The sequence below is a fragment of the Anomalospiza imberbis genome, chromosome 5 (assembly GCF_031753505.1).
Source record: "Anomalospiza imberbis isolate Cuckoo-Finch-1a 21T00152 chromosome 5, ASM3175350v1, whole genome shotgun sequence".
NCBI classification, from domain to species: Eukaryota; Metazoa; Chordata; class Aves; order Passeriformes; family Viduidae; genus Anomalospiza; species Anomalospiza imberbis.
Window position 1 is genome coordinate 2659215 of NC_089685.1, and position 19946 is coordinate 2679160.

The 19946-nt window shown below is 49.4% G+C and overlaps 1 protein-coding gene across 2 annotated transcripts in view; it reads left to right on the forward strand.

The window, feature by feature from the left end:
- The window catches only part of PLXNA4 (plexin A4), a 446965-nt gene that overhangs the window by 327620 nt on the left and 99399 nt on the right, over positions 1 to 19946 (forward strand). For both annotated transcript variants that reach the window (XM_068189379.1, XM_068189378.1), the window contains exons 6-9: positions 3950 to 4073; positions 7231 to 7384; positions 10304 to 10403; positions 13271 to 13385. In XM_068189379.1, the coding sequence (XP_068045480.1) occupies positions 3950 to 4073; positions 7231 to 7384; positions 10304 to 10403; positions 13271 to 13385 (493 nt within the window). The remainder of the gene's footprint in view (positions 1 to 3949; positions 4074 to 7230; positions 7385 to 10303; positions 10404 to 13270; positions 13386 to 19946) is intronic.

Genomic DNA, 19946 nt, shown 5'->3' on the forward strand with positions numbered 1-19946 from the left:
AATCAAAACAAACTCAGGAGTGGGAGATGCTCTTTTAGGGGCCTGAAGTGGAATGTGGTGCCACTGGGTGGGAGCTAGACATACCCCAATTATGGTGTGACTAGCAGGGAATTAGGGAATGTGGCAGTGGGAAGGGATCACGGTGTATGGGCACCCTCGGAATGTTGGGGCTACAGATACTTTATTAAAGCAAATTTGGCAGTAAAAGGGGTTTTCTTCTGGGTAAACAATAATAAACCCACCAGGTGAGAGTCACAGGAGCTCCCAGAGTGGACAATGACTGTCACCAGAGACAACAGAAATATGAGTTGAGGTCGGGATATTTCATTATCCCTCCCTCAGCCTGGCTGCCTTCCAGGTGACCACTTTTATAGGCAGGGCCTGGAATTACTTATTTATTAAAAGTCCCATTTGCCATTATTTACAGTTTGCTGAACTTCTGGGCCTGCCATGTCCCCTCTGGGCAGATGCCTTCTGTGACCAGAACCTTTGTCACTTTTGTTCCTCTGTCTCAGCCTTCACCACCCAGGGATCTGAGACTGGTGCTGGAGGGAAAGACTTTCCTCTGCACATGTTGGAACAACTTTCTCTGCTGTTTTTTCCTCTCTTTGGGGAGGGCAGAACATTTTTGGCGGTGCAGAGGAAGGCTGGAGGGAGAAGGTTTCTTGGTGTTGGGTATCTTTTTCTGCTCACCTGAATTGTAGGATCACAGAAGGATTTGGGGTGGAAGGGACATTAAAGATCATCCAGTTCCACCCCCTGCCATGGGCAGGGACTATCCCAGGTTGCTCTAAGCCTTATGCAACCTTGGACACTTCCAGGGATGGGGCAGCCACAGCTTTTCTGAGCAAACTCTGCCAGGGCCTCACCACCCTCTGAGTAAAGAATTTTTTCATAACATCCAACCTAAATCTCCCTTCCTTCAGGGCAATCCATCACAGGAAAACCCACCAGGTTTTGCCTCTGGAGAACCTCAGCTGCAGGTGCTGGGCAGACACCTCGAGTGATGTGTGAACCCACAGGGTGCTCCAGCTTAGGATAGATAATGTGGTCATGGAAGAGGAGATGGGGGAAACCCTGGACAAAATGCTCTGGAGAAGAGCCACTGTCACTCCTTTCTGCATGCACAAACCTGCCAAACCCACTGGCAGGTGGCTCCATCCCTTCAGATCTGATTCCTGAAGAAGCTGTGGTCACTCACCTGGGGTGTTTTCCCCAGAGCCTGAACCCTGACCCAGAGCCCAGCTCAGCAGAACTCCCCCACCACCAGACTCCAGCACCAGGCACAGGTATTTAGAGATTTTTCCAACTGAGGAATTGCATTGAAAAAGTCAGACAGTGAAAGTCAAAAGTTAGGAAGTGACAGAATTGAGGTCACCGTGAAAAAAAGGAATAATAACCTGTGATCCCATAATTAAAATCTGGCTTGCAGTGTGTGAGTGCAGGCAGCAGATTTGGAAGTACAGAAGCTGCTTTCAGTCTGGCAGTCCCTAATTCCTGAGACCCTGACACAGCAGCCTTAACATTATATTAAACCCAGGCTTAGTTTGGTTTGGTTTTTCATAAATTCATTATTTGGATGACATTATTTTCACCTTATGGAAGATATCAAGGCTGCAAGGAACATCAGTCTAATATTGAGCGAGAGTTTGGTCCAAAAAGTTACATGTTTTAAATGTGTATGACCTGTAAACAGCAAGGTAAAATGTGGATTATTATAACCCTGTTCAATGGTGGGATTGGGAATACAAACCACATCCCTGGATGCTTAATCCGTATCCATAGATTTGAACTGAGTCTGTTTAATTTTAGAAAATCCTGATATTTCTGTTGTGCTGCAGCTGAAGGAAATAAATGGGAGATAACAGAACATCTTGAATATTTTGGGCACTTGTGTTTTGATTCTGAGCCCAAAAAGGTTTCCCTTCCAAGCTATTCCCAGGAGAGGAGTTCCTACACCCCGTGGAGCTTTAATGGGATTGCTGTGGCTGTTTGTTTTATGGAAGTGCTTGGAAAAATCTCAGGTCAGCATTTTGCCTTTTGGCTTTCGTGCCACCATGGGGGACTTACAGTTTTGGGGGTATTTAGTGGGGTGTTGGTCCAACCCTCTGGAGAGTGCCCATTTAAAATTCCTGTTCCAGCATGTGGCAGTGCCAGAGGAGATTTAATGGGATGAAGACTCCTGGGGAACAGAGAGCAGGAGCTGCAGTGCTCCTTTTGCTCTCTCAAACCTGCAAAGTGTGCTGAGAATGGCCAAAATATCCCTTCATGGATCCTGCCTCTGGAAATACAAAACTTTCCTCTGCCAGAAAGACAGAGAAATTGGAGTTTGGAGTTGGGGTGTTCACTTTATCTAGTCAGTCACTAGAGAGAAGCCAAGCCCTGAAGTTTTAGGCATCCCCAAGCTTTGTAACATTTGGATTAACCATTTAGAGAGTTTTTTGGCACGTGTTTCCATGGATCCTCATCTGCAAATCCCCATGCACAAGGGTGCAGTCTCTGCTCCAAAGAGAAGGGATGCTGAGGGGTGATCTTGGAGCGCCAGCAGCCCCCAGGTTCTCTCACAAGTGAGACTCTGAAGTCTGGGAGTGGGTGAATAATTTAACATCCGCACTTAAGTCTTTATAGCTGGTTTTAATGGGGGGTAATAGCACTGCTAATAACAAAATCCATTGAAGACACCCTGTGCAAGTCCATAACATTAACTTAATGGCAGGAGGTAATTGGCATGCAGCTGGAGCTGTCCTTTCAGATTAACCCTGTGGATTTCCAGGCAGACACCTTCCTTAGAGCAATGGCCTTGGCAGTGTGTGTGGAGTGAAATACAGATGTGGTTTGTGTTAAACAAGTGCAAACCTGGGTGGAAATTTCCTGTCATTAGCCACCAATCCACTTTTTTGGGTTGTGTTTGCACCACATAGGTGAGATGAGGAGTAGCGACAGCACAGAAAACATCAACAATTAGTGGGTGGTGTGAACTTCATGCATTTGTGCAGCCCAGGTGTGTGCACACACAAATTTCACTGAGCTGTCACTTACAGGGAAAACCTGAATTCTTAAGGTTCAACTCTCAGCACTTCTAGTCAGCCATTTTCAAGGCATGTTGAATTATACTCTTTTCTGACCTAGAGATGGGGCAACTGAGAGGTGTTTTAAAAACTTTTATTCTATTTTTAGTCTTATGAGAAGGGTGAGACAACAGAGATGTTATAATTCACGCCATCACAATCAGAAGCAAACTATCTCTTCATTACAAAACACTATAAGTGTTTCTTGGTCTATCCCACAAAGGCAGATGCAAAAAATTCCTTAATCTGCAGGGACAACTGTTTGGGGGAGTGGCCCCATCCCAGAAGTGAGGTACCAGCAGCCCAGAGGCTCCACAAGTGTGCAGCATTCTCAGGAGGGACAAAAACCATGGGCTGTGCATGGCTTCTCTACAAGGACAGCCCTGCCTGAGGTGTCCCACAGCTCTTGGACAAGAGGGTTTGAAGGGCTGGGGAGTTTGGCCCTGGGAAGGTTGTGCTGGACCTGCTGTGTGGGTGGAGAGACAGAGAATTCCTGCAGCTGGGATGGAGCTTTCACCCATCACCCTCCCTCCTCTTACAGGTTCCTTGCAAATCCCCAACCTCCTTGAGCAATCCCACAGCTGCCAGCACCAGAGTTAATGCTGTCAGGCACGTGGTGGGGCTCTTGGGAATGTCCTGTGCAGGGTCAGGAGTTGGACATGATGATCCTTGCAGGTCCCTTGCAGCTCAGGATATTCTCCATGATCCCACGAGCTGGAGCGCGCCAGGGCGCGAGTGTGGTTTTCCACTTGTGCTGTCCCAAAGAGCAGAGAGCCAACTTTCTATCCACACTAATTGATGCTCCCACACCCCAGAGCTGTCCCCACCCTGCCAGCCTGGCTCTGTGCTCACCCTGTCCCTGTCTGTTCCTGTTTCCCCAGCTGCACGAGGAAGGAGCGGTGCGAGCGCTCCAGCGAGCCGCGCAGATTCGCCTCGGAGATGAAGCAGTGCGTCCGCCTCACCGTGCACCCCAACAACATCTCCGTCTCCCAGTACAACGTTCTGGTGAGGAATGACAATCCCTGCCCCTCTCCTCGGGTTTAACCTGCTCGTGTAGCGTGGCAAATCCAGGGACTCAGCAGCAAGAGGTTCTCCAGACTCCGTTAACTTCCCTAGCAGCTCTTCTGGCACGGGGAAAGATTGGCCACAGGAGGACATTTTGGCACTGGCTATTCTCTGACGTTTTGGCATTGGTTATTCTCTGTTTAGAAGTCTTGGAGTGCACTAGGAAATCCCTGTTGTCTGCGAGGGCAGGTCCGAAGGGACTCTGTGTCCTGTAAGCGTTGTGTGCTGCCCTGGGAGAGGAATTGATTAATAGCTTTAGGCAAGGGACTTTTTCATGGTTAGAAATTGCATTCTAGAAGAAAGCCAAGTGAAGAATGATATGAATTATGTCAGTGAGCTCCAACTTCCTATAATTTTGGATGGAAATGTCTTCTTCTAAGCCCCCAGGAAGTCCATCCTACTCCAGCAGTAGCATGCAGAGCAGAGAGGCAGGATGCTGTGCAGAGGAGCCCAAGTCTTCCAGGGCTCCTGCTGTCTCCTGTGACCTTCCACAACACAAGGTTTAACTTTCTGGCCTCAAGCTACTCAGTCAGCGGCCAAGGAAACCACACAGTGAATGCTGACAGAGCAGCAGATGATCCTGATCGTTCCTGGGCTTGAGGCAGGAAATCTCTGCTGAAGATCTGACCAGTTTGTGGTTTCTCTCCTGACTCATGGCAGCAGCACCAGATGTGGTGAGATCCCAACATGCTCCAAGAAGGAGACAAAAACCCATTTCTCTCAGGCTACCAGTGGTCTGTCTTTTTGACCATGCTAATTTGGGCTGCAATTAAGTTGGCAACACAGGCCCTAAAAGTTCCATCTCTAGACAAGCTGGTCATTAGCCCCACACCCTGAAAGACCTAAATGGAATTGCTGAGCTGCCTGCATGTCCAATCATTGCTGCTTTGTTTCAGCCTCTTAACTTTGCTGTGACTTTACTTTCCCCAGGCTTCAAACAAAGCTGATCTGAGACATCCTAAGTTCTTTGTTCTTCTGGGAGTTCAAGGTTTCCTTTCCATATTCTCTCAGTAGCTGTTGAATTCTTTCATGTTGGAATAAATCCTGGGGGACTGGCTGGCTCGGGGCGACTGAAAATGATAACAGAATAAGAGACTTTTACCTCTGGGTTGCTCCCAGGGTGAGTCAGCCCAGAGCTGCTGGAATTAGAAGTTGCCATCATCTGTTACCAAACAATCTGTATGGGTATTTTGATGGAAGTCTCAGCCCAGTCCCAGCTAAACTGGTGACCCAACTCATCCCATCACCAGAGGCAAACCAGGAGGGGAACAAACAGAGGGTTGATGGTGTCCTTGGCAAATCTCAAGTCTAGAATGCTAGGATCTTGAGTTCTAGCAAAGTGTCAGTGACAGTGAGTTCTTGCCCATGGAGGCAGAGCAGGTGTTTGTGTGGTCAGCCACGCTTTTAAATTTTGGGCACTAACAGGGCCTTGGAAAATCTTACCTGAGTCTGTTTCAGCCCAGGGCTGCTGCTCTGAGAAGAGTTGCTTGCTGAGGGAAGGCTCCATGCTTTCCATGCTGTCCCAGGAGTGTGGGATGTAGGACTTCTTGTCTGCTTGGGGTGTGCACTGGCTCATGGAGCTTGTGGCCAAGCACTGGTCTGCCCACCAGTGTCATCTGCATGGCACAGCTTCCTCCTGCATCATCCATGCCCAGAGGGAGATTTGTTAAGGAGGACAGATTCCACTTCTCCACTGCTAGCAGGGAGAATTAATTCAACCTCAGTGCTATAAATCCATCCAAACAACAAACCCTTTTTCCTGTTCCCCATCTGAGGCAAATAAAATTACCTTTCCCACTGCACAAGAATTCCCATGGCCCAAAAATGATCCTACTCTCACAAAGGCTTCATGGCATCCAGGGCTAAGGCCTGTTTGCTCAGCCTTCCTCCCTGATGGTCCTCAGTGTGGAGAAACAGCTCCAGCCTTTCCCTAAGTGAGGAAAACACAGTGTGTGGGAGCACTGAGTGCTATGTCACCTTCTCATCTGTCCTGCTTTGCCACCTGGACTGACCCTGCTCTTTGTGCTGGTACAAACAACACCTCAGCATGCACCTGTGTCTCCTTTCAGTGGCTGTCACCTCAGAGGAGGCCTCGGGAGGAGGCAAGCGTGGAGAGCATCTGCATTTGAGCCTGTGCCGAGTGCTTGGCTCCAGCGTTCGGTCGCAAAACCACTAAATTTACACCAATTACCAGGTGCTAGGGGTCCCCTGGGGTGCCCCTCTGTGTTCAGGCATGACCTGGTGAGTTGAGCAGGACCCTCAGTGATGGAGAGCCGTGGGACAGGACCTTTGTCTGGGAAGTCGACAGCATGACTGTGCTCTTCCAAAGCAAGGACATGGTGCAAACCACCCCTGAGATTCATTTTCCCATGACCATGAGCAATGCCATGGTTTTTAGAGTTGTGAACTCTAAAAACATGGGGATATCCTCCTTCATGGCTTTTTTTCCATATGGAACCCCAGGATAGCATGAAGAGCCAAATGGTTCTTCGGTGGGATGGGCAGGAGAGGTTTCTGTGCCTGTAGAGACAGGGTATTTTTTGTGGTGGTCTGAAGGCTGTAACTAGACTCTCCTCACACAGGAACTTGGGGACAGAGTGCTCCCCCCTGCTGGTGCTGGCAGAGCAGCCCGTAGAGAGTTAGACTGGAGCGCTCCAGTTTCTCTGGAGTCTGCAGAGTGCCTCTTGTGAGTAGCAGTCACCTTCCTCAGAAACCGCGGGCCCTGGGGGCCACCACAGCCCTGGAACCCACAGCTGGCTCCAAAGACTCCCTGCCTAACCTGACACCTGCATGACAGACAGCGAGCACTCCCTCCCCTGCACCTCCCAGCCAGCACTGGGACACTGCCGTGCAGGTGTCCCTGCACAGCCACCCGCCACCTGTGCCAGCATCAGCATCTCGTGCCCTCCCCTCCTCACTCGTCCCTCTCCCGAGTCGCTGCTTTCTGCTGAAGGAGGATGCTCTCTCTAGCAAGAGGCTCTTTGTCCGACCTCTCCAGTGTAATTCTCTCCTGCTGGCCCAGCTCTGTTGTTTGGCTGAGTGTTCTCTCTTCTCTCTTTTTCTGCCTCTCCTTCTCTCCCTCCGTCTTTGCCTGCAGCTGGTCTTGGAGACCTACAATGTCCCCGAGCTGTCAGCAGGAGTCAACTGCACCTTCGAGGACCTCTCGGAGATGGATGGGTTGGTGGTGGGCAGCCAGATCCAGTGCATCTCTCCAGCTGCCAAGGAGGTGCCCCAGATCATCACAGAGAATGGTGAGTATCCCACAGCTCCTCCACCTGCGCCTCTCCCTCCCATCCTCACCCCATGCTGTGTCTGTTCTTGATACCTTGTGAAGGCTGACCTAGAACAGAGGCTGGGCAGAGCTAAAGAACAAAGCAGGGATTTATTACAAGGATCTCCTCCATGGATCCACCTTGGGCAGCACCAGAGCCCAGCCAGGGCTGCACCCAAGATGAACCCAAATGGTCCCAAAATGCACGAGCGCTCCCGGGGGCTCTCACTGGGATCAGCTCTGCTCCATTGGCACGTTGGAGTTCATTGTCCCATTCCAGCTTTAGCCCATGCAGTCCCATCCTGCTTGTTTTTCTCTCCTCAGCCCACGTTGTTTGTGCTCCTGGGCCTGAGGTTTGGATCATTTGTCCTTGGTGCCCAGCTGGAGCAGGAATTGTTTTGTCTCCCTGCTCTGTGCAGAGAGCTCACCATCCCATAATATGAAGCCCAGACCCACACACTAAAGCAGCTCAGAATCTTAAAAACATAAAAGCTAAACCTGAGGTATCATCCTGCATCCTGACAAAGCAGGGTTTGGCTCCTGAGGAGAGGGCATGGAAAGCCCTGGGAGCAGGAGGGACGCTGGAGCTGCACGTCATGGCACGAGCTGCGTGAATGTGGGAGTGTTTCAGGAGTGCAAGCCTTGAGCTGCAAGCCCAACACCTGCACTGAGGTGCTCCTCTGTGTGACACGAGGTGTTTGCAGGCTGCCACCGAGTGGCAGTTGCATGTATCCAGGAAAGACAAGACGTGGATGTGGGATATTCCCTCTCTTTTTGGCCAGGCTGGAGTTACACACCCGGGGTACAGGCTCTCAACACATCCAATCCTGTGTGACAGACAGAAATTCCTGCAGAGCTGGACAGCCCTGTCTGTAATTTCACCCTGCTCCTCCCAGATTTAAGTCTGTGTGCTCAGCTCCCTGTCTCAATTCCTGGCCTTTACTGTCTTCAGCTCTTCCAGGTTTGCTTCTGGCTCCTTCTCCCAGAGAGGTCCAGGACAGAAAAATGCCTTGTCTCCAAGGGTGCTTCCCCCACCCACAACTTCCTATACTTTTTTCTTTCCCTTTTCTACCAAACTTTCTGGGTAATTTCAAGAACTCCTGTGGCTCATTACAGGGACTTAGAATAAAAACCTTGACCCTGCTATCACCCCTGTGAGACACAGAGAGGATGCTGCCAATTTTTGTCCTTGGCTTGCTGTGAAAATTTACTGCAAAATTTGCCTCTGGGGATCCTCAGACCTCAGAAAATGAGGTGACATGAACTGTCACCATCACCTCTGCTCTCCCTGAGCTGCACACAGCTCCTGTGCTCTCCACTGCAGTCCCAAAACAAGCTCTCAGGAGGTTGTCACCACTTTCAAGTCCCGCTGAGTTGTCAGTCATGTTTGCTTACCAAGACAGGCACCAGAAATTCCTTCCTTGGTATGGACATCTGTCTCAGGCCAGGCTGTCATCAACCAGCGAACAAAAACAGCAGTGAAAGGTGGAGACAGGACAAGAGGGAGAGATTTATCTGCTTTCAGGGCACCTGCAGCTTGTCTCATCTTCAGAGCTGCTGCTCTGCACTTCTGCAAAACCAGGTTCTCCCCACAGTGCCAGAGGCTGGATTTGAACCAAAGGATGTGTGAGTATCCCACCTGAGGCCATCCAGTCCTCATATCCTGGTTTAAAACACCTGCAGGACACTGGCAAAGTCGTTATATATGGCAGAGCAGATGGGCAGCAGGGCCAAGCACTGGCAGCAAGACGTGTTCAGTGAAGTGTGTGGGGTGTGTGTGCCCCAAGGTGGGTGAGTGAGCACAAGGTGCTCGTTGTGACCCCTTGTCAAGTTCGCTCTGGCCTCATTGATTAATGAATCTTTCTGGTGAGGAGGAAAATTATGCAATTATAGACCAGTTTGGGTTGGAAGAGCCTGAAAGATGATCTCATTCCAACCCCCTGCCATGGGCAAGGACACCTTCCACTATCCCAGGCTGCTCCAAGCCCCGTCCAGCCTGGCCTTGGACACTTTCAGGGATCCAGGGGCAGCCACAGCTTCTCTGGGCAAGCTGTGCCAGGGGCTCCCCACCCTCACAGGGAAGGATTTATTTTTAATATCCCATCTAAATCTGCCCTCTTTCAGTTTAAGGCCATTCCCCCTTGTCCTATCACTCTGTGCCCTTTTATAAATAGCAGGGAAAGGGCCACTCAGGTAAATCTTGAATCAAACCTGGGTCACTTCCTCACCCAATTACTGCACCCACTGATTGCCCTCGCTGAATTGAGGGAAGAAGCAGCAGCTGAATACCTAGCTTGGGAGCAGTGGGAAAAGGGGTGAGGAAATGGTGTGGAGGAGCTGAGGTGAAAAGGGAAAGCTACAGAAATGGGTGGATCCCTCTGGAAGGGCAATGGATTTCACATCTCTCACACTGACACGGGTTCTTTGCAGCCACAGGCTGAGGGGGATGGAGCCTGGGGTGAGTGGGGTGAGTGAACATGGAAGGAATGTCCACATGCCCTGTTTTCCTGGGAACGTTGAGTGAACCAGCAGTACAGAACAACTTTAAGGACAAAATTATATTTTAATGGCCTCCAAATTCCAGACATCTGCACTCATATTCTTTGAGCTTGGCTTTCCTACTTGATGAATTCAGTCACCACATTTTTGAAATTAGACCTGCTGTCACCCTCCAGTGCAGACTCTACTACCAGGCACAATAATTTTCAGTGGCAAAGACGTACTGTACTTGATGGAGAACTGGGCTCCAGAAGGATTTTTTAACCATTTCTGCATCTACTGAGGACAGCTCAGCCAAGGTGCTTTGGGACAGCTCCAGGCTGAGGCTGGTAGCCTGGCCAACAGGGCTGAAGTGGGCTAACAAAGCAGTCACACCCTGATGTGCCTATTTTATCCCCAGGTGACCATCACATTGTCCAGCTCCAGCTCAAGTCCAAGGAAACGGGGATGACCTTTGCCAGCACCAGCTTCGTCTTCTACAATTGCAGCGTCCACAACTCGTATGTTCATTTCCTTTGGTCCCAGTTTCTCGTGGGCACATGTCCCTCAGGAGGATGTTAAAGTGTGGAGGTGACCAGGGGCTGGGGTCACTTGTGTGGTGGGTCCCTCCTGAGATGGCTCAGAGTGTGGGGACCACTTTTTCTGCAGGCAGACCATCAAATTAGGAGCAATTTGCCACAGAGTTGAGTCAAAACTGAATTGTGCCTTCAGCACATGGCCCCCTTATCTTCCTGCTGTTATTTTTTTTGTGGATGTTTGGCTCCTCATATGCACCTCCAACCCTCATCCATGCTGCCAGTCCCACCAGCAGCCTGCCCCAGATGGTTAGCATAGACTTGAACCCTCCAATCTGGAAAAATAAAGCTTATGGTTCCTGCAGGATGTGCACTGAACCCAGCTGATTCCCTCAAGACCACGTTACCCATGATGTGAGAGCCTTCCCTGCCTCGTACCCCATTTTCCTGGGGTTTAGCTGCCACCCAGGGCTGCTCAGGAGCCGCCCCAGCGGAGCAGACCCACAAATCCCTGCAGAAAGATGTCCTTGCAGCAGGCTGATACACCCCTGAGCAAGGCTGAGTGGCTCTGTCCCCACCACTGAGCCGTCAGAAGTGCCAAAAGCAGATAATTACTGCAGCTCAGCAATTCACAAGGAAAGGCAAATCTTATTTCCATGTTCCTGCTGCTTTGACAAACAGCGTCAGAAAGCAAGTGTTGAGGGGGGAGAGCAGCAGAGATGGTGCTATTAAATATTTATGGCATGTTTTGGTTTCTTACTTGACAAACTATAATACGCTATCCATTTTTAATTCGATGTATCAGAGCAAGCACTTGTTACCAATTTGAAGGATAAGTTGCTGTACCAGAGCTGAGAGTGGATTGGGGTTGAGCAAGATCTCACAGAGACAGGAGAGAGGGGGTGTGTCAGCCTGTTGGGCTCACACGAGCTCTGGAGTTTTTCTCTCCTGCCCATTAAAAACCCAGGGGCGTATAAGGATCAGGAAAATTTATTTCCCTGAAGTCTCCTCAAGGTACCCTCCAGGTACTGCAGCAGCACAGAATCATAAGATTGTTAAGGTTGGAAAAGCCCTCTAAAATTTTTAAGGTTGCAAAAGCCCTCTAAGCCCCCTAAATTGTTAAGGTTGGAAAAGCCCTTTAAGGTTGGGCCCTCTAAAAGCCCAACCTAAAATTGTTAAGGTTGGAAAAGCCTTCATAGAATCATAAAATTGTTAAGTTTGGAAAAGCCCTCTAAGGCCACCAAGTCCAAGTCAACCAGCACCACCACAGTGATCACCATTAAACCTTGTCCCCAAGTGCTTTTTAGCACTTCCAGGGATGGTGACTCCCCCACTGCCCTGGGCAGCCTGTTGCAGTGCTTTACAACCCTTTCCATGAAAAATATCCTAATATCCAATCTAAACCTCCCCTGGTACAGCTTGAGGCAGTTTCCTCTCATTTTGGCACTTGTTGCCTGAGACAAAAGCCCGAGCCCCCGGCTGTCCCCTCTTGTCAGGGACTTGTGCAGAGCCACAAGGTCCCCCCTGAGCCTCTTTTGCTCCAGGCTGAGCCCCTTCCCAGATCCCTCAGCCTCTCCTGGGGCTCCAGACCCTTCCCCAGCTCTGTTCTCTTCCCTGGACACTCTCCAGCCCCCCCAGGTGTTTGTCATGAAGGTCTCCAGAGCGTGAATGACCAGGACTCTGCAGAGAGCTGGGTTTGGTTGCTGCTGAGCAGACATCACATTAAATTTAAAGGGAAGTGTGATGTAGGTCCAGCTAGTGCTGTAACACAACCAGGGGAGGTGTTTGCAGCTCTGACTGCACAGCCCCTGGGGCACAGGAGAGCAAAACCTTGTAAGGTGCAGGGAATGGCTCTTTCCTGCACCCAGAGTAGGTGATGCCCTAAATATTCCCTCTGCTTCCCAGGTACCTGCTCCAGTAGTCTTTACTTCTCTTCTGAGATGAAAAATATGAGTTAATATGTTTGCAGGAACCTCATCACCCTGACAGGAACTCACATCAATAAACCTGTGGGACACAGGGGGTGAAAATTCCCTGCTTCATCTTTGGATTTCTGGCTTTGGTATATCCCAGTTTGTCTCTGGCCTCTGTGTCATATGTGGAAGAATTAACCAGACTGGATTGTTGGTACCCAGGGCAGCCAAATACAATAAATATTTATTATTCCTCTAGTTGCAATGACAAAATTGCAATCTAAATTATTTAATCATTTGAGACATTTGAGATGCCAGTGACAACCAGCGGAGGCCAGAGCAAATCCAACACCATCCTGCTGGTTTGGGTCAGTGCAAAGCCTGTGTCCTCCTGCAAAAGCAATGCTCTCCAGGCTGTACTTCGCTCTGGGAAAGGCTGTCAGTGATGCCTTGGACTGGCTACCTTGAACAGAGGCTGGACAGAGTTAGAGAATAAAGTGGGGATTTATTAAAGACCTTAAATAGATACACCCTGGGCAGTGCAAGAGCCTGGCAGAGGCCACACCCAAGATGGACCCAAGATGGACTCTAGATGAACAACGTGTCATGAGTTTTTTGGCAGATATGTTTGGTCTGTTTGCATATCAGGGGTTAATTGTTCAGTCACAGCTTCAGGTGATGAAGTCACATTCCCCCAGTTTGCTCCTCCCAATTCACTTTTGTTTGTGCTTTTCGCACCTGAGGCTGTGAGGTGCCCTTGGTTCTCAGGCCCAGAGGGATTGTTCTGTCTGCCCAAACTGTGAGGAGAGCTTACAAACACTGTGTGGAGTTCAGAGCTACACACTAATGCAGTACAGGACCTGGAAATCATAAAAGCCAAAACCGAAGGACTCATCTGAAACCAGCTGGCCCAGTGATTGCTCTCTGTGTGTGTTGCAGGTGCCTGTCGTGCGTGGAGAGCCCCTACCGCTGTCACTGGTGCAAGTACCGCCACGTGTGCACCCACGACCCCAGCTCCTGCTCCTTCCAGGAGGGACGAGTCAAGATGCCTGAGGTAGGCACGGGCACAGGGAATGTGCCACACAACTGGGATGCTCAGGGCTGATGTCACCTTGTCAGTCCACAAAGCCTTCTCCACCTCCAGTCCCATCCTTTCCCTCCTCTGCTCGCCCTCCCCTCTCCCTCTGCAGGGATCTCCTCTCCCCTCTGCTCTGCCAGACCCCCAGGGACCTGCTCCCTCCCTCCTGCACACCACAGGCAGTGTAATGTGGGAAATGAATTTGTAGAAAACTCTCAAAGCCTGACAGAAGGCTGGAGTAGGACAGACATTGCTGGGAGAGAAATGGAACTGGAAACAAGTTTCAAAGGATGGCCTTACAAATCAGACTGGACACTTTCGAGAGATAGAACTGTGAAAGAAGCAGTGTAGTAGGACCCACGAGGGGTAATTTTAGAGGATTGGCTTTAAGGCATTTACAGCATGGTGTGGCTAAAGCTGACAGACCAAGAAACACTTACAATGTGTTGTAATTAAGAAATAATTGGTTTCTGATTGTGATGGTGTGAATTATAACATCTGTATTGTCTCACCCTTCACGTGAGACTGAAAATGGAATAAAAGTTTTTAAAATGCCTTTCAGCTGCCCCATCTCTGGGTCAGAAAAGGGCTTAATCCAACAGTGTGTGACCTTGAAAACTCATCACAAACTCCTAGCACCAAAGACCTGGGAGGGATGGGAAACACTGGTCGTGCCTCTCCTCCAGGAGAGAAGGAGGTTACCTACCCCAGGCTGCTGAGACCTGGGGAGGATTTAGGGCTTTGGCCACAGATTCAGTAGATTCCAGCCGTGTTTGGAACACCTTTGGGGCTTTGTGGGTTTGGTGCCTAATGGCAGATGCATCCAACTGCCCCCCAGATTGTCACTGACTGAGCTGAACTGGAGCTTGGGTCATAATGCAGAGCTGCAAATGTGCCTGGCTGGTGTTATAACCAAGGAGCCCTTGCAGGCAAGGAGAATACAAATAGGAAGCCACTTAATTCCTTCCCGGTCCCACGTGTAGGGTCTTTATACTCCTGCGACATTGCCATTCCCTCCCACTCCTTCTGTAAATGCTGGTTGAGCTGTCACATTTGTGCTGGTTGAGATGTCCTGCATCAGACGTCCTGACCTGCTCTGGCACTGGGAAAAGCCATAAATACTCATGAGTTCTCCATCTACCAGGATTCAGGATTTTCTGTAGAACCACTGGAAAACATGCTGAGGAGCTGGAGGGTTTGATGCCCTGGGCTTGGTGGTGGAGCGGTGAGGAAAGGCAGCCCAGGGTTATTCCAAAACCTTGTCACACTTTGGCCAGTCCTGCTGGCCACAGATTTCTGTCCCATCCACTTCAGGCACCGTGGGAACCTAATTTTCTTTCTGGGACACTTTGTCTCAGTTTTCAACTGTGCAATGTCACCACCACCACCCCTGCTCTCCTCTGGTGTGCCTCATGTACCAAGCACAGGACTCACCTTCCCAGCTCCCACCTCTCCTCCCTGCCAGTCCCCTGCCCAAAGTGAAATTCCTACAAACCTCAGTGGATCTCCTGATCCACCAGAAAGGAGATCATGAGAATTATCTCAGTTTCTTAGGGAAAGGGCAGGGGATGGCACAGCCACTGCTCTTGATTTTGTCCTTTCTGAGGTGTTGCTCTGCAGAACTGGGGAGGAGGCAGGAATTTATCAAACTCTGCCTGTTTTTAGCTTTGTCACCTCTCTTCTGTTTCTGAAAGATGTCCTCTTCAGGAGACAGCTCCATTCTGGGGGGCTTTGTCAGCAGAGTTTGCTTTTCCTCTCTTCTACCCCCTCTAACAGAGAATTCCCTGCTAAGCTTTGTGATTTTTTTCCCTGCTCCCTTTCTGATTTTCGTGGCAGCAGGAAGAGGCACAGACCTGACCTTGGAAAACCACAACTGATCTACAAGGCAAAGACAGCATCATGGATGTTACACTGGTCATTGCTAATGGGGGCTGCAGCATTTTTTTGCCTTCTCTGGGCACAAATGGGATCTTATTCCCCTGGGATACAACATTTGGAATAATCTGCTCAGCTCAGGAGCTGATTTTGCTGTCTGCTCCACAGACGAAGGACTGGAATGACAAAATCTGCAAAGATAAAGGCCTTGCAACTCCCAAAACTTTCAGAGCTTGCTTTGTGCCTGGCAGTGTGAGAAATGCCCTGCAGCTTCAGGGTCCTGCTCATTCCCTCTGTGTATTTGTGGCTTTCAAGGGCTGGGGAAGGATGGCATCACAAGTGCCCTCTGACAAACAGATTTACAATCACTCTGTGGCCAGAAAGGTTTTTTGTTTTGGTTTGGTTTTTTTTTTTTTTTTTTTTTTTTGTAAAATGGCACTTTGAAGGAATATGTAGCTCCCACGTTTCTCTTGAAAGCCATCTTCTCACTGACTCACCGCTCTCACCAAAACTTCCGCTGCCTATTTTTTACTGTCACCTGTAATTCTATCATTTTCTGTCCTGTGCACTTGAGTGGGTTCTCTGAACAATAGAAACCACTCATCCAGACCTTCACCTGGTTCCTGGTGATGCCACGTGTCTCACTTGGTTGACAAGACCCAGGTCTGTTCCCATCTTCAGCAGAGCTCAAAGTGCACCCTCACCTTGAGTGGCTCTATTTTTACTGGCCTCTCATATCCATTCTCCTTTCAATCCTTTCCTCTACCAGCATTTAGAGGCCTGGAGGATGAGGAGAGGGAAAGCTTTGCCACCACCCAGGCATGAGTACCTGCTAAGTAAATCTTGAGGAGGTGCTGATGGGAAGCATGGGGCGGTTGGACCATCCCATTTGATGTCTCTCCATGAGTTTGCTGAGCAGATTAACTCGGGCATCTCCCCAAAACAAATATTGGTGTTACTCTGTCACATGGAGCCATGCCAGAAACTTCTTCCCTCTGGAGCCATCAGTGTTGGCACACCAAGCCTTCACCCTCCTCATCACTGTGGCCTTCACCTTCTCTTGCTATGCCCACCCTCGGGTGCTTTTTTTTCTCTGTTTGCCTGTACAACCTCTTGCCATCCTGTGGGAAGAGGATTCCCACTGTCCAGATGGCCTGGGCTGCAAGTGGGCTCATTTGGGCTGGCACCCCTCACCCCGGGCCAGTCTGGAGCGCTCTCAAAGGAAGGTTGTGCCCTTGTGTCCTCCTGACTCCGTCATTTCCTTAGGATGCCTCACAAGGTTTTGGACTCCCACAGGCTCAGCCTTTCATCTAGGCCTTATTCATGCTTTCTGAGAGGATCTTGGGGTTTTTGCTTGTATTTCCTTGTAGTATGAGTTGCTGGTTAGTGCAGGATGCTGGATGGATGTGAGATGGATCCAGAGGGACAGCAGAAAGGCTCTGGCTGCAGCCCACATTGTGAAGAAAATGCTGTTACCTGCCATCCAAGGGCAGCCTTTGAATTGCCTTGTGGATGGCTGGGATCAGCCAGCCCCAGGCTGCAAATGGCAAAACAACCAGAGATGGAGAAAGGACAGAAAATGCCTGTTCCCTCAACATCAGCTCTGAGATATGACTTTCTTACCTGCCACTTGTCAGGTGAATCAGTTCTGTCTGTAACAGATCTGGATCAGCCACTCTGGGAGCTTTGGGAAAGCCCAGGTTTGCTCTAGTGAAGAGCTCCAGCTTAGTCATAAAGCAGGAGTATTTATGATTATGGCACTGATCTTAATCACAGAGGGTTCATGATGTCCCCAGATGATTTGTAGAAGAAATACTTCACCTTGGCGTGTAATTTCCCTTTACAGCAGGTTTTTGAAATCCAGGCCCACTCACTTGAAATATACTGAGTGACTTCTTGCTTTAGAAAGGGGAGCTGATATTATTGTTACTGAGGCAGGAAGGGAAAGCACAAGGGAAAAAAGGACATTTTAATATTGGAGTGGATTGTTGTTGCTGCTGTTGTTGTTTTTCCCAAAGAGCTGATGGCAAAAGTGGAGAGAATTAGTTTCAGAGACAGAAGGGAGTGGACTTCTGGGGATTTTTCTTTGTCATCCTGTCTCTGCTTTTGACATCTTCTGCTGACCAGAGCTAAAGTCAGAGTGCAGGCTCAAAGTCTGAGTACAAACCATTGCGTTGCAGGTTCCCACTCTGAGATCAGCCCTTACCTGACACAATCCCCAAGCAAGAGAGCTCAGCCACTTCTTCTATAAGTGGGCAAGACAGTCAACAAGAACTGGGGGCAAGAGGTGTAAAACAATGGATTTGAGGGTCTCCAGTGTGACACCACCTGTCTCCTGATATCAATTACCCAATGTTGATTGCCTCATCTGTCTTGTCTGCATTCAGATCTGCTCTGATCCAGGGAGAAGTTTAATGTCAATGTTTTTGTATAAGGAAGGGATGCTGGGATAGCCTGCTTGAGTTGATGGGATAAAGGAATAAATCTTTTATTTGTGCCTTTTTCTCTAAGATGAGCATTATCTTGTTCCAGGCCTTGCAAGGATTTTAGCTTTTTGTAGGGGAAAAAAGAGGGAGGAAAATGGCACAAGGCAAAAGCAAGCCTAGATAACAAATCTGTTATTCACCAGGTTTAACAGATACATAATAATTTAATTACCTTGAAGGAGGTTTTCATCTTTCCCTGCTCAGCCAACATGTGCGTGCGTGTGTTTTTCTTTCTCCCCCAAACAAGCCTTTCATTAAAAGGATTTTCATCTGTGCCTAAAAAGGGAAGAGAAAAAAAGATCTCACACCGAGGTGTTTTATGTTGAGTTGTACGTGCTAATGACAGCAAAGCCCACATAAAAGGAACAACTGCTTCAAATATTCATTTGTCAGGAGTGATGGGGAGCCCTGTGAGCTGCGTGCTGGCGAGCAGCTGCCGAGGAGCAGAGCATGGCTTTGCTCCTGCCTTGGGCCAAATCAAGAGCTGTCCTGGTGGCCTCCATCACCACTGCACTGATTTAGCTCTGCCTGGCTGCTGGTCCTTCTTGGGAAGGCGTTTGTTGGGAAAAGGGGTGGAAGGAAGAGGGGGAAAAGAAGATGGAGGGTGATGGTGCTTGAGCTGACACGAATCTAAGAGGCATTTGGATAATGTCCTTAATAACAGGCTTTGAATTTTTGTTAGTTCTGAAGTGGTCAGGAAGTTTGGGCAGGATGGTGGCTGTAGGTCCCTTTGAACCAACAATACAATATTTTATTCTGATCTGCTCTATTAGGTTCCTTTGAACTGAAAATCTATTCTATTCTATTCTATTCTATTCTATTCTATTCTATTCTATTCTATTCTATTCTATTCTATTCTATTCTATTCCATTCCATTCCATTCCATTCCTATCCCATCCCAATTTATTTGTTTAATGTCCATGTCTCCTCATCATGGACTTTGCAGTAAATTCAGCAGTGCCTTCCCCCTCCTGCTGCTCCCTCTCAGGCTCAGAGGGGACTTTGCCCCAAGGCCTCCAAAACCCAGACAGGTTTCCAGGCCCTCCAAATGTCCTGGTTTTGTCCTTTCTTCAAGGTGCAGAAGGAAGTCACAGCACCCACCTGCTCCCAAAATGCACCCCAGTGAACTGGGCGGCTGCACTGGGGAGGGGACAGAGAACCTGCTGGGCCATCGGGTGACCGTGGCCAGCTCCTTGCTCCCTTGCATCAAAAACCCTTCTGGTGATGCACTTTCAGCTGTTGCTGTGGCAACTGCTCAGTTTTCATCCCTCTCCTCTTTCCAGCTTCACTTAACCCATCCAGAGAGGCGACTGCTGGAAGCCTCAGCACAGGGAAAACCCAGCCCTGCTCAGATGAATGCACCTTTCCTTTCTCAGGGGCTGCAATGACAGCTCCAGCCAGGCCAATCCCAGAGCTCCAAACCCTTTCCTGGCTTGTCAATTATCCCTTCATTTATCCTGGCACCTGTCTATCATTAAGGGGAGGGTGTGAGGTGGAGTATGGAGTTTCTATGGCAACTGCAGGCAGCTTGCTGGGCAAGGCAGGGGTGATGCCTTGAGAAGGCTGATCTAGAACAGAGGCTGGACAGAATTAAAAAATAAAGTAGGGATTTATTAGGAGGCCTCAATAGATCCACCTTGGGCAGCACAAGAGCCCAGCCAGGGCTGCACCCAAGATGAACCCAAATGGTCCCAAAATGCACGAGCGCTCCCGGGGGCTCTCACTGGGATCAGCTCTGCTCCATTGGCACGTTGGAGTTCATTGTCCCATTCCAGCTTTAGCCCATGCAGTCCCATCCTGCTTGTTTTTCTCTCCTCAGCCCACGCTGTTTGTGCTCCTGGGCCTGAGGTTTGGATCATTTGTCCTTGGTGCCCAGCTGGAGCAGGAATTGTTTTGTCTCCCTGCTCTGTGCAGAGAGCTCACCATCCCATAATATGAAGCCCAGACCCACACACTAAAGCAGCACAGAATCTGAAACATACAAAAGCTAAAACTCGAGGCATCAGGGGCACTGGCAGCTACCCCATGCAGATAGGATCTGCACACATTTCGTGGCACCTGCAGCACAGGGGGTTGGTGTTTAGCATCTATTTCACTCCTAGAAGGGTTTCCAAGCACGTGTGATGGAGTTTGGTCTGCTCTGCATCATATCCAGGGAAGGCAGGGGTAACCCAGG